General features: G+C 40.4%; 1 protein-coding gene across 1 annotated transcript; it reads left to right on the top strand.

The window, feature by feature from the left end:
* The first annotated feature begins 195 nt into the window (after positions 1-195).
* LOC139716551 (coatomer subunit delta-like) lies at positions 196-13,356 on the top strand. Its single transcript, XM_071628088.1, has 10 exons — positions 196-291; positions 4,331-4,594; positions 5,310-5,489; positions 6,267-6,472; positions 7,124-7,291; positions 8,794-8,959; positions 9,590-9,737; positions 10,252-10,363; positions 11,779-11,983; positions 13,107-13,356. Exons 1-10 carry the CDS (start codon positions 289-291, stop codon positions 13,194-13,196), a joined length of 1,542 nt encoding a protein of 513 aa, XP_071484189.1. The 5' UTR covers positions 196-288; the 3' UTR covers positions 13,197-13,356.
* The last annotated feature ends 4,938 nt before the right edge of the window (positions 13,357-18,294 follow it).

Genomic DNA, 18,294 nt, shown 5'->3' with positions numbered 1-18,294 from the left:
AACTTGCTATATGATATCTAATTCCAATTCTTGGTTTGAATAAATATTGAAGGATACAACAGATCTTCTGTAACTAGCTATCTCTTCACAGTGGCTCAAAAAACCTGCAACAGTCTCTCAACATGTTCTAATATTAATCCGCCAAATTCGTGACACGTCCCGTGGATGTACGTGGCCTCATATACCTAGACGTGTATGTACGTGGAGCTCGCGGTGGGCGACCAATGATTACTGCATCGGACCAGACTGACCTGACACAACAATAACCTGAAAATCTGACTTTTCAAAATGGTAAAGTATATTTCGTGTTCCTTACCTTTTCTTGTAATTTTACTTAGTCATATTACGCATGTAATGCGGACAAACTCTTTTCTGTAAAGTAAAAAAACGAGCAACTTGTGTCTCCGCTCCGTCCAGTTTATAGACTGTGTAGCTATAGTGTACCCGGGTACGGGGCACGCACGGGCAGTGAAACTGAACTGGTAGATTTTACATGCAGCAGTGGTTGTGGTAGGGAGGGTAAGGGCAGTGGGTAGTTGTCTAGTCCGCCTAGCGCCTGCCTCTCCTCTCCATCTCAAAAACTGAATTAGATTAGATCTAGGATTTACTTGGTAATCCTGGAGTCTAGGGGTAGTTAGAAGGTGGTTATTCAAGTGATGACCCCAGAACTATTTAACGTTAAAGTTTAGGGTGCCTACACTGCCATGTAAAAATTCAACAAGTCAAATGATGACAGTGAAATATTTTTATATGTTTCAGCTTCTCAGTGCCGTCTTTCCGCACTTTTATCTGAGCAGTCGAAAATGTTTAATTACAGCCATATATTGCCAGATGCACTCAACAATACCGCAGCCATAATACATATATCAGTCCGGGAAACCCGCTCATGAGGACCGCCCCCGCGTACGAGGATGGTCCCTCCTCATGAGGACCTCCCCCCTCCTCATGAGGCCCCCCGGGGAACGCCTCATGAGGCCCCCCCTTCACTTCTTATTCATCTCACATCTGACGTATAAATTGTCGCAACTTTGCACGGTGATTTTTTGTTACACACACATGTCCACTATCCATGATGAAAAGAAGAAAAAATCCTGTCTGGTTTTTTTTTTTTAAATCGAGTTTTAATCACCCGATGCAGAGCGCCCATCAAAACACGGGCGCCAGCGCGTTCGCACAATGCAAGACTGCCGCACCTAGCGGCCTGATCCGACTAAATATTTTCGATGCTTTTTTCTGCGGCTCTCACCTCTCCGCGCACGAATCAGCCTCGTGAAGCTGAAGTTTGACATCTTTTTACACAAATTCGTAACGAGAAAAATTAAATCAGTACTAACCTGATCTTGTCCATATATTCCAAATTACTATTCCACACTGATAGAGTAGGTGGGTAGATGACATACTCCAGTTTGTTAGCAAAATAATCACTTTGTAGGTATGACGAGTTCACTTTCTTCGTCAATTCCGCCCACGATTCCGCCGCCCGCTTACCGTTTGGGCGCTTTCTCTGGAATCATCCCGCGACGCGACGTACGTCGCATCACATCACGCATCCAGCACATACCAGTCTGGTACTTAGTATGTGCTGGATGCGTGATGTATGCGACGTACGTCGCGTCGCGGGATGATTCCAGAAAAAGCGCCCAAACGGCGGAATCGTGGGCGGAATTGACGAAGAAAGTGAACTCGTCATACCTACAAAGTGATTATTTTGCTAACAAACTGGAGTATGTCATCTACCCACCTACTCTATCAGTGTGGAATAGTAATTTGGAATATATGGACAAGATCAGGTTATAGTACTGATTTAATTTTCCTCGTTACGAATTTGTGTAAAAAGATGTCAAACTTCAGCTTCACGAGGCTGATTCGTGCGCGGAGAGGTGAGAGCCGCAGAAAAAAGCATCGAAAATATTTAGTCGGATCAGGCCGCTAGGTGCGGCAGTCTTGCATTGTGCGAACGCGCTGGCGCCCGTGTTTTGATGGGCGCTCTGCATCGGGTGATTAAAACTCGATTTAAAAAAAAAAAAACAGACAGGATTTTTTCTTCTTTTCATCATGGATAGTGGACATGTGTGTGTAACAAAAAATCACCGTGCAAAGTTGCGACAATTTATACGTCAGATGTGAGATGAATAAGAAGTGAAGGGGGGGCCTCATGAGGCGTTCCCCGGGGGGCCTCATGAGGAGGGGGGAGGTCCTCATGAGGAGGGACCATCCTCGTACGCGGGGGCGGTCCTCATGAGCGGGTTTCCCGGACTGATATTACGAAGACTCACTTGTCGATCGCTTAGCATCATTGGTGTGTGCACACATTCGCCTGTGTAATCCCATCACAACTTTTTGAGTTAGTTTGGAGTCCATTATGCAAGCAGACAAACAAACAACCCAACATCAATTAAGAAATACGCTGCAACCTCCGCCTCCTGCGTTTTTGAGGTAATAAAGTGGCTTCCTTAATTTACTGATATCACTATCAGCAAAGTCCATCATGTTTGGATCACAGGGAAAGTTGTGTTACTGTTACTGTTAGCTCAGTATAGAGAGCAGTGTGGTAAGATGTATGGTCAGGAGTATGTCTGTCTGTTGGGGTTTTGTGTGTGTATGTATATGGCTTGCCTGAATTCCCTCCTTTGGGTTTTTTATGAATGAGGTGCTTCCTTGGTCATGTGGTTGCCATGGTTATGTGACTTACAGTAAACTCCCATGAAGGAAGCCTAAACCCAGATGTAAATATTGGATTGATTGAAAGCAGCAATATTATCAGTGTAATACAATTGTAGGTCAGCGAAGTTTGAGGAAAATCGGACACTGGATTCAAAAGTTTCTGTGCAGTTATTGCTGGATAAGAAGACTGCTACAGTTCGTGACATCATGTATTCAGTTCAATTCAAATCAATTCAATCTTTATTACCGATCCAAAGATTATAGACCTGTATAAAATACATGTTAATATGAGCAAATTGTACAAAAGTGCAGGTATAAAAAAAAATGAAAACATTGACAAAACAAGGCAAGATTATGGAAAAGAAAAAAAAATGACATGGGGAAAACAGATCTATAGGTTCATAAAGAACACAAGCTCATTATCATTGTGTGTGTAGTTGATCAGAAAATGGTATGTGTGTAGAAAGCCAGAATAGGCTTGTTTATATGTTGCACTGTATACCCTGTGATATATTCATTATCAAAAATAGTTCTACAAATAATGTGTGCTAAATTAATCATGACAACAAAAAATATACTTTAAACAACATCATGTATAGACAACAATGTTACGGTTGGTTATTCGCCCTGTTTTCTGATTAGTTATATAAGTCAAGTACTCTTTCACTATGTTAGAAAAATGAACATATTTTGAATTTTACTCATATTTTTGTTATATTGTTGTGCATACATCACACCAGGAACTGTAGTAATCTTCTTATCCAGCAGTGACAGCCCCCCCCCCCTTCCCCAAAAAAGAACCCAACACAACATTGTTCAAAGAACAACTAGATTTAAATACCGATAAATGTGTGCATTCAATAGGTATAGATGTCTATAACATTACTTTTGGGATCTGCTAAATGCCCAATTACAATTGAGTGTGATGAGGAGGCAATTCCAAGCGTTACTGAGTGGTCATCTTGTTCATGGCGTTGCATGTAAGAAACAAAGCTGTCAGTGTCTTGTAAAATAATGTGATTACTAGAGCACCCTGTCCTTGATTATGCAAAATGGTCATAATTTCACTGTGCTGATTAACATTCAGTTTTATAGCATGGTAAATCAGACACAGTCATCCAGTTTAGACTTACCATAATTACCCGCCAAGGAAGGAAGTTATGTTTTCATCAGCGTTGGTTTATTTGGATTGTTAGTTTGTCTGTGTGCAAAATAGCTATAACAGTTTGAATGGATTTGAATAAAACTTGCAAGAAAACTCGATAATTACAAAAGGAACATATGGTAATATTTTGGAAGTGATCCAGGAATTTTCAAGGATTGTTAAAGGATTTTTTTATCTGTGGGCAGATAGGGTCAGTAAATTTGGGAGTTCAAGCTGTGCGCATTTGAACTTTGCATACACTACACCCTCTAAAGCTGTGGCGCGTGGTCTGCCTGGGACAGGCGCCAGGCTGCTGGAGTCTGATGATGTACAAACAAAAGGCTTCTACATTGGGAAATTGGGCAATATTCAGCATGTGTGTACTAGTAGGGGTGGAAATGAGCTGCTTGGTGGAGGTCTGCGCTCACGAAGTGCTTTTTCTAGTTTGCAGTGTACTCCCTTCAAGAGACCTTGTAGTAGCAGAGAGTGAGTGAAAGACGTTTTTCCATTCTCTCCCACCAGGTGCTGTTAGCAGCGGCCATATGCACCAAGAGCGGGAAGGCCCTGATTTCGCGCCAGTTCGTCGAGATGACGCGGTCGCGCATCGAGGGCCTCCTGGCGGCATTCCCCAAGCTGATGAACACGGGCAAGCAGCACACGTTCGTGGAGACGGAGAGCGTACGCTATGTGTACCAGCCCCTGGAGAAACTCTACATGCTCCTCATCACCACGAAGACGAGTAACATCCTGGAAGATTTAGAGACGCTGAGGCTCTTCTCCAGAGTAGTAAGTTAGCTGATGGGTTTTTACTTGATATCACAACGTTTTCATTTGAAACAGACATCTAAACCTGCTCTTGTGATAACCTTTCCATCTTTCCATTAATGCCACTCCAATTATATGTTCCTTCAGAGCACTTCAATGTCTGTGAACCAGTCTTTTTGAAGACCACATATTCATGGAAATTGCCTTTTTCTTGTCTTCTGAATAAGACAATCAAAATTTGCACATCTAGAAAAGTTTGATTATATGATATATAAAAGTTCTGCCTTTCTAACCAAGTTATAACACTAGATTCCTTTTATACTATTAAGTAGTTAATGTAAATTATCATAAGACATGACCTTTCTGTGTTATGTAGATGAAAGAATAAATTTTGAGATTGAGCATTCGTAAGCACCTAAATTATTTATCTGAATTATTATTTTGCTGCTATAACTGTCATTACTATTATGTGCAATGTTATGATGCCAAAGAGCTAGTTCTTTTAACTCTCAGACCTGTGTCTTTTACAGCACAAATTAGAACTGGGCTCTGTTGCATAGAAAGATGCAATCAAACATAAGTCTGGTATCCACCAATCAGAATTGAGTATTCAGAGACTTATGTGTGATTTTCTGACTTACGTTCGATCTCAACTTCTATGCAACAGGGACCTGTACACATTAAATCCTGTGTTTATTGCCAACAACATATTTTACATGCATTCTTTTTCGCACAGATACCAGAGTACTGCCGCGCCATGGAGGAATCAGAGATCCTAGACCACTCCTTCGAGCTCATCTTCGCCTTCGACGAGATCGTCGCCCTCGGCTACAGGGAGAGCGTCAACCTTGCCCAGATCCGCACCTTCACCGAAATGGACTCGCACGAGGAGAAAGTGTTCCAGGCTGTCCGAGAGGTGAGCCAGAAAAAAAGGGGCGTGACACTCTGTCTCATGTGGGTGTGTCCTCATTAAAACCTGTCAAATCCTAGGAGAATTTTTTGTTGCAGAAAGTATCATGCTATCATCATTAAATTTTCACCTCTGATTTTCACTGCATAGTACTGGAGAAAGGTTAAACAGAGCTAATTGTATTTTCAAAGTCTTCATTAAAAAAAGAATGGAAAAAAAAAATTATATTTTGCCAGTATAAGATAGAGAATAAAAAGGCACTTCAATCTTCTAAAATCTGCTTTGCCAATCCGAGGATCATTTACTGATATTGATTAAGCAACCATGAGGCTTTTGAAATTTCTGCAGTCGAACAATTTAAATCTGAACGGTAGTACAGAGGGCTTAACTGAAAGAGATTTTTTTTTTTCTCTCTACCTCATGATACTCTATCAATTAATAAAGGTATGAAACTGTTAAAAAGGTGAAAAAGTGTCATGTTTTATGCCTGATTTCGATAGATATTGTAGCATTCTGCTTGTCTGAGTTTATTGATAAAGAGTATTGTCTACAGCATCAGAATTATTATCTTTTCATGCAGTGGAAAGTATTTTGTCAGCTAGTTCTGAGATCATGACAAGCATTTCTCTGACATAAGTATAAACTGTATACTATTACTCCTATGAATGTAGCCATTTTTCTCTTCCATATTTTTTCTCTCACTTTTTTTATGTAGAATGACGTGGATTATGTCTGAAATGTGTTCAATCTTGACGCTCTGTATTTTTCCATTTTTTCTCGCAGTCACAAGAGAAAGAAGCAAAGCAGAAGATGCAGCAGCGAGCCAAGGAGCTATCCAAGCAGCGACAGGAAGCCATGCGGCAGGGCAAGAGAATGATGGGATACGGCAGCGGGGGCTACGGCTCCTCCAGCTCGGGGATGTCGTCGATGTCCAGTTCGATGTCGGTCATCACGCCGGAGAAGCCCGTCGAGTCGTCAAAGCCAAGCAGGTTAGAACTCGAGCGATTCGTCAATCGTTCCTGAGGCATTGTTGATGTCAGTGGTATATTTAAGTATTATGTGAGGAGCATCGTGTGATTTGCCCATGACATGAAGATATCTGCGTATTCTGACATGTTGAGATTCTGCGACTATGGATGGCCTACAGTGCAATGTTGCAATCTCATGTTGCGTGTTATAGAGTATTACTTTATTGTTTCCTGGCCTGTCAAATATAGATAAGACAACTTGTTTATCCCTGAACAGGACACATTTTTGGGTATGCATTTGGTTGTAATGACTGGCTGTGAATATGATGATGTGTCATAGTTTGTTCCAGATAGCAGAAAGTGAGCCATTGTATTTCCATTACATTGATTATATTTTCAAATGCATCCACGGACATGTTCTAGAGCTCTAACTATTTCTTAGAGGGACGGCAACACAGGCGATGAATAACTGTGCCTTGGTCATATGATTGAAATTAGAAGAGCAAGGTGTACAAATGAAAGTCCTGAAATGTGCAGGAGCTAAACAGATAACTGGTGAGGAAAACTGAAGTTGAGCACCGCAAAATGGATTTGGGCCGTCTTTGTGTACTGAAATGGAAAAGTGAGATGGCGGTGGCTACATCAGTATCCTGTCTGTTCCCCCCCCCACAGACCGTCGGCTACGGGCAAGGCCATGAAGCTGGGCAAGTCCAGTAAGAGCACCGACATCTTCGTGGACAAGCTGAGGTTAGAAGGGGAGGAGGTCACGTCCGACGCCCCGAAAACGAGACAGTCGTCAAGCGCAGCCAAGACCGTCACACCGGCGAGCAAAACGGAAAGGTACTCTCTTTGGGGATCCCCGCATCACGAAGATTTGCTGTAGTTGATATGCCATTGATTTAATTTGATTTACACGTAGTAGGAAGTAGGTTCTTTGACTAGAAGTTATCATGGCGAAGTTGTTACATCTTAACAGCATAGGATGCATTTGTCATTATGGATTCATATAACACATGCAAGTAGTTGTCAACATGATAATGAATTCAATGGCATAGACACACCCACCCACACACCAACTCACCACTAATTGATCCGCTACCTTAAACACAAAACTCTTGCAATCAATAAAGCGACCATATCATGCAAGATCCTGGTCACATTTCGAACTATATTGATGTGGGTAATACAAGGGGGACATTGATTGTGCTGTTTGGAAATGAACCTCCCCTTCTTTGTATTGATGAACTAGAGAAGCACTCTGAGAGCGCAGACCTCTGCCAGGCAGCTTCCACCACTGATCTTGTTCTGCCTGTAGAGATCAGCGATTTCCACCCATAGGTATGCATGCTGAAAATCGCCCGAATTCCCAATATAGAAGCCTTTTGTTACGTCATCAACCTTCAGCTGCGCGGCATGCCTCGCCCCAGCAGAAACTAGAGCACGCACTTTAGTGTGCATATGAAAACCTCAAGTTCATTCACCCTACCAGCCAAAATATTGAAAATCCTTCATAAAATCCATAAAAATTTCTGGATCACTACCAAAATTTAATCATCTGTTCCTTGCGTCATTCTCAAACTTTCCTGCAAGTTTCATCTAAATCGGTTCCCGACTTTTTGAGTATTTTTGCACACGGACAAACAAACAAACGGTAATGAAAACATGACCTCCTCCCTTGGCAGAGGTAATGAGAGGAGGTGGCACACAAACCATTGAGCTTGGCAGAGAAAGCCTCATTCTAGGTAATTCAAATCAGGCATTTGTTACAGTTTGTGTGTAGTCAGGGCCACATGCACACTAATGCCCTTTCCCTACTGGTCCAAACTTTTAAATTTACTAGCTCTGTTGCTTTTTTTCAACTGGCCCAGACAATGTTATTTTTGTTATTTTACTTGTCATGCCAGACCAGTAAATTTAGCAATCCCTGAAAAGTTGCTGGTCCGAAAGCGGTTTTTACTGGTCAACGACTGTTGAACCGTTATGCACACCCTCATGAATATTTGCTGCGATGCCCGAACTGATTTGCAGGACAGGCTTTGTTTTGTGAGATGGGAAGAAGTTACTGTGCACAACATATATTTAGCAAGTCCAGTTTTTGGGGAATCTGGATTTCCTGACAATATTGAGAGTGGTTAATGTTTGCCATTTTGGAGTACCGTAATGTATAGAGAAACCTACACATGCATGCTGCGGTCATGTCAGGATTAGACTTACAGATAGTTTAATGCATTATCAATTTTGCAAATTAGCACCTGACGCATGAATTTTACGTAGATAGAAACCCTGTGAAATGCTTGGCATGTACAGTATGCTGATGGTTTTTTAATGATCTCTTTGTGCAGTGTCCACCTGCGCGTGGAGGAGAAGATGACGGTGTCTACGGGGCGCGATGGCGGTCTCCAGGCCCTCGACGTCCACGGCATGATCACGCTCCGCATCAGCGACCAAAAGTTTGGCAAGATCAGGATCGCCGTAGCCAATAATGACGAGAAGGGCGCGCAGTTGCAGGTTCGTGTGTTGAAATGTACATCTGTCCTCTGCATTTGGACATGTCCTGGACTAGTGAACGAGATTTTATCTAGTCGAGAATAACAAAGATGCCAACTGTTACTTTTTTACAGTATTTTTTATTATTATTATTATTTTTTGTTTTTTACTGTTTGCCTCAAATACTGCAGGTTTTATGGAAGATAATGTTTTCCCAAATTGTATAATTACTATTGGAGGAAAAGTCAAGGTACTGTTTTCCCACCAAAAAAACCAAAACAAAACAAAACAAACCATTTCTAGCCCTCAGAATACTACACTGCTGTTTACAAGGTTGGTATCTCTTGGTTATGTTTAATTGATGTATGTTGTGAATCACTGGGATGTCTTGATTTGTTTTTGTTTTTGTTTTTTTTTTAATTGGCCATCAGATGGTATGTTTGCTTGAATATTGAAAAAAGAAAAAAAAAATGTCTACACCTGCATGGACATAAGGATATTTCTGCACATCATGAATTGAGAGTTAGGAGAGTTTTAACTGGGTTTGCTGGGTCAGTGGTGTTTGACCTCGTCTGTCGCTTGCTAGGATGGGTGCATTTGGAAAGACTTGCTCCGTGACTAAATCTATATGTCCATCCTCACTTTTATTAGACACATCCCAACGTCGACAAGAAGTTATTTTCAACTCAGTCACACATCGGCATGAAGAATCCAGACAGGCCATTCCCACTCAACAACGACGTCGGTGTGCTAAAGTGGAGATTCCAGTCTACAGATGAGACCTTGATTCCACTGCTAAGTAAGATTGACTCGAAAACGTTTTATGCAAATATTTTTGTTTCCTTCCATAACGTAAAAATATGAAGTCATATTCATGTCGTCACATTAAAGATAAACTAGACACAAAATTTTTTTTTTGAGGAAGTGTGTGAACTTCTTTTTGTGATATTTAGAAAATGAATATTTAGTGAATGAATGAGATTATTAGCTCTGATGTGCTTATTTTAAAAAGTACATAGCTTCCGACCAGTGGAGCATTGAGAATTGGGGTTTCTTGGACGAACGCTGAATTAGGGCTTTCTATTGCTCAGTTGGTTGAGCACCGGGCTAGCAATCGGGAGGTCTCGGGTTCGAATCCTGTTGGAATCCAATTTTCTTTGCTCTTTTTTCCACTGAAGAATATCTTAATACCAGGATTATGTACACAATTTTTTTTTTTTGCTAGCATGGAGATTGCAGTCGTTGTTGTGTTTCGCTTTATCAAACTGAGCTGTGGTGTCTTAATTCATTTCTCACTGGTTTCCGTTTCGCAGTCAACTGCTGGCCCTCGCCGAACAACTCCGGCGGCTGCGACGTGAACATTGAGTATGAACTACTACAGGAGGACATGGAACTGCAAGATGTCGCCATCAACATCCCCGTCCCGTGAGTTGAGTAGCCTAGTTTCAGGAGCTCTCTTGCATTTTCTTCCATTTTATGTGTATTATAATATGTATTTCATACATATTGCAGGACTCGACACTAACGGTGGCCCGGTGGCCCGGGGCCACCAAAAATGAAAGTCGGGCCACCATATTTCCAAAAAGGGCAAATTTGATGGCCCGCCTCGGGCCACCAAAATTTTTTGAAAAGTATGTCAATAAATTCGTAACTTTTTGCGCCGGAAATTAGCAGTTAAATTTGTTTAAAGGATGGATGAAAGGACTGAATGAGTGCCTGAGAGTGAGTGTTGCAAGTTTGCTGAAGTTTATTTATGAGTAGATATGTCCAACTTGTAATTCTTACTATCATAAACTTGAATATTCGACTCATAAAAAGAAAAGGACTTTTAATGTTTTTTATTGTTTTTTTTTGGCGGGGGGGGGGGGGGGGGACACCAAATTTTTCTCTCGGGCCACCAAAAATTTGAAATCTAGGATTTTGGTGGCCCCATCGGGCCACCAAACAAAAAAGTTTGTGTCGAGCCATGCATATTGATTGATACATATACCTCTTCGGCCGTCAAGCAAGCAAGCAAAAACACAAAAAAAAACAAAAAAATAATAAGAAAATAAAAATAAAAGTTTCCACCTTCTACCAACCCAAATCAAAAAGAAGCTTGATAATGTGGTTCTTTCAAGGTGGTTTAGTGAGTTTGTTTGTTTAATTTTTCTTTCTGAGAAGATGTCTTAGTAGCCCATAATCAGCTGCACTAGTTTGTCTTCCATTGGGTCCAGTTGGATTTGAGGTGGGACCACTTTAGCGGGTTAGTACCCTGCTCTTTGCAATGAATGGATGAAGCGGGATCTCTTATGTGCATGAGTTATGACTCTTTCATATACTGGACCTCCAGTTTTTGTCCTGTCGGAGGGACAGAGTGTTTTGCCTCTTATTAGAGGGGATGGTATGATTACACGCAACATTGCTCATTTAGACTCGGGAATGCGAACCCGGATCCTTTGGATTTGGAGGAAATGCACTCCCCACTGAGCCAAATCACCACCAAAATCATTGTTGCTGAGAGTATATTACGAAAAGGTGCTATCAGTATTCCACAGAAGGCTTGTGTTTGTGTGGTGGCTAGCCTTCTTCCAGTTGTTGTCTTTTTTTAGCACTGATCATTTTCACAATTGCAAGGCAGCTGTTAGAATTTTGGGCAGAGGATGTTAAAATAGTCCCAATAATCAATTTCATACAACCCTGCATGTTCACTTTGAAAGACAATTAGTGCTGTAAAAGGAGTGGGAGTACTTTGATGGAGGTGCCCCCAAATCATTGGCTAAATAAATGTCGTAAATGTCCGGCAGTACTGAGGCAAAGTTTGACATCACTGTCGCCAATATTCAATTGCAACCTCTCAGGTCGGGAGTTGGGGCACCAAAGGTCAGCGAGGTGGACGGCAACTACCGCCACGATGCCCGACACAACTTCCTGGAGTGGTCACTACCGGTCATCGATTCCAGCAACACAACGGGCAGCATGGAGTTCAGCATTGCTGGTCAGCCAGATGACTTTTTTCCCGTCACCGTCAGCTTCATTTCCAGAAAGTCGTACTGTAATATTCAGGTGGGTTTTTTTTTTTGCGTCCTGTCCTGTGGCCCCCTCCTTAGTGCCAATCTAATCATTTTGTGCATTTCTTTTTTATTAAACAGCGGGAAACGCCACATTTTCCCCACATTCTGTATATACTTTCCTAGTGCCACAGTCGGGCTTAGCGTTGTCATCCTCATAAGTGAGACTCCTTTTATCAGTGCTACCAGCCGTACAAATTTGACTTCCCCATCATAATTTTTGACCATACATTATGTGTGTGATAGGTGCTGTTACATATATGTCAGTGATTGCAGTTTGATGATGGACTTTGCATGGTAATAGTTGCAGGAAAAAGAAACAACAACAACCTAGAAGTAACAAAAATAGCAAAAGAAGCAAAACAAAATGGTAGCCATTTCTGAAATACAGTCAAACCTGTCTTCGGAGCCACCTACATGTATCTGTAGATGCCTCCTTCCACATACCGCCACCAAAAACAATTCCCTCTGAGAGAAAAATGCATGTTGAAGAACCTGTCTGAAGCGGCCACCTGTCTACAACGGCCACTTTTTCTCGTCTCCCTTGGATGGCAGCTATAGACAGGTTTGACCGTACTTTCTTTGTTTTTACAGAGGTTTTTTTTTACTGTATTCTCCGGCGATAAGGCCGCACCTCTGCATAGGCCACACCCCGATTTTGGCAGTAAAAAGAAGCCCCCCCCCCCCCCCCCAAAAAAAAAAAAAAAAAAAAAATCTCCCTGAAATTGGCAAGGAAACAAAAGCAGTTAGCAGGTGATGACAACAAAAAAACAAAACAAAACAAGTTGTCTATTGATTGCAGAACATAGCGTTGTCTATAAGATTGATTGATTCATTGTATGACTCTGAGTTGCTCATTGGCACACTGCATAGTCCCTTACATGATTACGTGTGTCTGTTCAGCAGCTTATTCGCTAGGTTGAACAGGCCATGATTTGGTTGTGATGGTGTATAGGCCGCACCCCCAGTTTTTTGTTTCTTTTCTGTGAAAATTAGTGCGGCCTTATCACCGGAGAATACGGTAGTTGTTTAGAGGATGAGTCGATTCAAGTTTACAAGAAGTAACTCATTACCTTATTTGTCTCTGTGCCATGTTCTCTTTTTCTCTTTGTCTGCAGGTTGACGACGTTGTATCTGTGGACAGTGAGCAGCCAGTGAAGTTTTCAACAGATGTCGCCCTCTTGGTTGAGAAATACGAAGTTGTATAGGACAACGTTCAGACGGGAAGAAGGTCACTTAAGCATTGCAGCCCGGTTGCAAAATGTACAGAAATAAAAAGTAACTTCTCGCCCAGCACCATCCAACATAAAATGCAGTATGTGGGACCGACGATGAGTACTGTTGTGTTTAGAAAGTAGAAAAAAAATCTTGTTAAGTCAGACACCATCTCTCACCTTCTCCTTCTCTAAAGACTTGTGAATTTCTTTGCTGTAGTGCAATTAGATTCAAAGCAACAAGAACAATTGAAAAACCTTGAAAAAAAAAAAAAACGTCTGCGAAATTTCGTGAGAAAAATTATGCAGTCTTGACACTGCTCAGTATTCATACTGTAGAGGTAACTCCATAGTTGGATGAATTTTTCATTTTTTTTTTGTTCCTGCCAGACCTTTCTTGTCATAGAAATATGTGAATAGTAATAGAAATATATTAAAGAAATATTTGCATTCTTTCCATGCTTGGTACTAGTATAAATATTAGTTTGGCATACCGAGATGCCTCCACAGATAACTTTTTGAAGTCATGTCTTCGTAATTGTTTGCAAGAGGTGATGCTTCCTTTACCAACGATTCACGGGAAAGCCAATTCAGAATATCTGATGGAATTCAGCATTTACCAGGGTATTCTCTCGTATAGGAAAACCAAGTTAGATGTAGAACCAAAGGAGTTTATTTATCATGGTATTCCTCTGTTCCCATTGCTTTCTGTTGGATGGTGCTGGAATTTTTTTTAATTTTTTTGTTTTTGTTTTTGTAAATACATATCAAGCATACTTATTGTAGCACTCCCCTTATTGTCCATTCCAAAAAAGAACAAAAAAACCTAAAAACAAATAAAAATGTAAAAGAAAAAGGAGATGCTATTGTTTACTGGCTGTAAGTGGTCTGATACATTTTTTCTCCCCTTTATTTATCGGCGGTATATAATTTTGTCGTTGAGTAAAAGTACTGCTTCGATTTTGTTCCCTGCGCACTGCAGATTGTCCTGTACTTGACGGGGGTGTTGAAAACTCTTGTACATTGTCCGCCTATGAGCCATGCCAAGTAAATGTTTGTGTAACTACTTCGTTGTTGTCTAGTTGGCTTGTAAGGGCAAACTCGTGTCAGGGTGGGCTTAGGGGAGGGGATGATAGGGGAGGGGCACCTTCTATTACCTCCTATTCTCTATTGATTTCTTAAAGTTTTGTTTATTTATTTATTTATTTTTATCGTCGATAGGGTGACATGAGCTTGGCAAAATAAAGGCAAAGTGTTTTAACCCTGGAAAGGAAACACTGATGAAGAAGCTCATGCTGGTCACGTCCATCCAATATCCACATAACTCTGTGACACTTGATGTGCCATGAAGCGTTACGTGCGAGAGTTGAGGGCGCCCTTCATGTATCCAATTTCCTCTTGTCTTCATCCTTAGCCATTGAAGACAAAAAATTGCATGAAACTGCCGCCCGACTTCCCATATGACATTAGACCTTGGGCTGGAATTTTGATAGGGCAGATTTCAAACAGGAATTTGAGCGACAGTTTCTTGCAGTTTTTGTCTGAGTTTGGCATTGGTCCGTGGGCTAGAAATTGGATAGATGTCTATAGATTTTATGAGTAACGGTAAGACAGAGTTGTATGTGGAATGAACGAGGTAAGAATTACAGGGAAAGCTGAATTGCTTGAAAAGAATTACATTTAAGCATAATTTTAGCATTACAATTGTACTTCATGTCAGTGCCATCCCCCCTCTGTCACTCCCTATATGACAGTATACAAATGATGCAAAGGCAGTGAATTGGTGAGAACTGGATGCACAAGTTTAACTTTGGAACTGTTTAAGCCCAGGAGTGCAGGAAGTGGGTTTTAGACTAATTCCAAAGTTAAAAGAGAGCATCCAATTCTCACCGATCCACAAATTAGGCCTGTGTATCATTTGTTTTATAAAATGGGCCCATAAATTCTTGAAATTCAACCTTTTTTCCCCATCATTTGTCTGGTACACCTACAACACTATACACAAGGCTTGAGCAATGCATTCAGATTTTACCGGACGTATGGCTCAGTGTGGATCAGTAAAAATCAATGCATGATAATTGACCAATCAGATTGCAGAGATTCAAAAGCTCCTTTTACAAAACGGATTATGTTTGTGCCTCTATTTATTCTGTAGATAGGCATTCATTTGCCATGTCAGTCTCCTCTGTAGCATTGTTTCTCTGCTTTTGAAATGCTGATAGCAAGATTTTGAGGACATTCCCAAAGTTCATTAGATTTCAGAAAATAGCAGCAAAATGAGCTCCCTGACTTTTGTATGTGTTCCTCATAATGGTGCGGGAGGCTAGTTCTTTGAATTGTATCCATTTCCTGTGTGTCCTAATATTTGAATTCAGTTGCTGCCTTATACCGTTGTATCGACGGTCGCCGATCTATTGAAAGTTCAAATATGTATGATCATGAGAAATGAAGTGGTATCTGATATTTTTTTTTTCTAATGCAGGGGGGGGGGGGGGGGGGATCGGGTTGATGGGTAAAAGATAATGGTCAAGATTCAATGTGATTACTTTTTTTTTTCATATCGCATGCTATGTTGAGAGAGAGATCTGATTGACCACAGTCATGCATGATGTAAGGGTAGTCATTGACTGATACACTTTCTTGCATGGTATTGGAAGACAGTGATTATATGTTTTCGTGTCAGAGGTCAAATGCCAGCTTGAGGTCAGAGGTCAAAGTGTACTCGAGTTCTTGACTTCTTTTCTTTTGTCAGAGAATTCTTGATGATGTGTTGAAATCATAACAAGGAAATGCCCTAGGCTCTTCATGATTGTCAGTTATCTTTCGATTGTGATTAAGAGATAATATGTGTTAATTGATTTATAAGGGAATGCCCTAGCTATTTTGGGATTGTTATATTTTCATTTTGATTCAGAGATAATCCGTGTTAATTGATTTAAATTAACTACTGATTAGACTTGTGAGGTGGCGGCTTCTCACGAACCTTTGGATCATAAGGTCGGGATTAATTGTGTATCAGTGATGGAATTATTTGATAATGATATCACTGAAAAGATGTGGCCGAGGATGCCACAAGTCTATGGGAGCCGAGTTAAGTAGAGAGAGATAGCCGTATGGTCATTTACTCTGGGGGAGATCTTTATGTCATTTCGAGTCTCACTGAGTTTCTTTTTGTTTCTATTCTTCCTTTGATGCAGAAAAGTGATCTAGTATTACAGTGATGGTATTGTTTTCATTCAGATGGGAATTCAGATTTTAACGTTTTGCAAGATGAATCACTTATGAAATATGAAAGAGCATACCGTACAATTCAAAAAAGGAATTCAACGCTTATTTGATGAAAATCGGTTTTGAAATGGTTGAGATGTCCAAAAACAAAGTAAAACAAAGATCTCTTTGTTTCTGTATATCTTGGCCATTTGAAAACCTATTTTCATCAAATAAAAACTTAATTCCTCTTGGAATGGTGTGTTCATTCGTATTTCAAAAGTAGTTTGAAATTATGTCACAAAAAAAGTTGGAAACGTGATGCCCCATCTCAACTAAAACTAAACTATCCATTTCAACAGCATTACCTTACGGCTTTTCTTTTTCTCAATTTTGTAGCGATACGTGTACGGCACAAATGTCTGTGTATCTCCCAGAGGCTCCATTTCAACATTCAAGACTTACTTGATATCAAAATTGTGCATCAGACTGATACTTGCGTAGAAGGTATAATTTGTGGTTTGTTAAAATCGAGATGTCTGCTATACTACTGCTGTAGCGATGCACATGTAGACAGTGTTTTTTTTTTCTCCTTGTCAAATTCTGTTTTGTATTTTCATATTCCAAAAAGTTTTATTGTAGTGGCTCCAATCAGACATGGCTATTGTATAAAATCAAATGTCTGCTGATCTATTTTCTGGCAGTGGCCCCCCCTTTTTTTTTTTGCAAAAACACAAAACAGAACTCACTACCCTTTTGCATTTGATTATTATTAATATTATTCACATTTGTAGTAAAAGGTGAAGTTTTAATGTGGTAGATGAATTGACACAAAGTTGGAGGCAAAACTTTTTTGTGTGTTATCATGACACATGTGTGTAATATGATGTATAAAATGATAATTGTAGAATGGACTATACTTAGCTGTACTGTACCATGACGAGTAATTTTTTTTTTTCATTCTGTTCCTTTGAATAGAAATCCAAATATATTACGAAAGAAATACTTGAATTGTTGTATCTGTGTGTTCTGTCTTACTGCAAAGTCCCTAGTATTTGTGTTAAAAACGAATTCAGTTTTACTGTAGCACATGAAAGTGAAAAGAAAAATATATACACTTGTACCTGTATATAAGTTGGAGGCCTCTAACCTTTCAAGACTTAATGGCTCGAATTCACGAAGGTGGTACAAGTGAAACTATGGTTTAAACCATGGACAAAAACCATGGAGCGCCAAGTGTCGCACGGAATATTTCGTTACGAAATCAGTCATTTTGTCGACAAAATGACCGTTTCGTTAACGTTAACGTTAACATTTAGTTACAAAATGTTGTCATTTTGTTACAAAATGATAATTTCATCGAGGAAATGACTAATTTTGTAACGAAATATCCCATGCGACACTTTGCGCTCCATGGTCTTTTCTCCATGGTTTAAACCATGGTTTCATTTGTACCACCTTCGTGAATTCGGGCCAATGAGTCCACAACACATTTTACAACCCTTGTCCTGTGTCAGATACTTCGGGAAGTGTAGTGTATCTTGTTCGACAAAAACTATCAAGATACTACAGTCAACCGTGCTGCAGTTGACCTCGCATAAGTCGAATAATCACCCAAGTCCAAGGTCTTTCCTCGTCCTTGTCTCTTTAAATTCTTTTGATTTTCATCCCTCATAAAAGTCAAATTTTCTCTAAGTCGAAGCTATTTCTTCAGTCCAAATAGATTCGACTTAGGCAAGGTTGATTGTCTTACCACTACCACAACCACTACTAATGTACTACAACCACCACCACCACCAATACTACAGGGGAGCCTCGTTATAGCAAGGATCTAACAGCCATGACAATTACCTTTTTATCAGGTGTCTCACTACTGTAAAACACA

The sequence above is a fragment of the Diadema antillarum genome, unplaced genomic scaffold, assembly GCF_040938485.1.
Source record: "Diadema antillarum isolate AM-2024a unplaced genomic scaffold, OU_Dant_1.0 scf00000066, whole genome shotgun sequence".
Taxonomy (NCBI): Eukaryota; Metazoa; Echinodermata; class Echinoidea; order Diadematoida; family Diadematidae; genus Diadema; species Diadema antillarum.
Note: the sequence above shows the minus strand (reverse complement) of the source record. Positions and strands in the feature narration are given on the sequence as shown.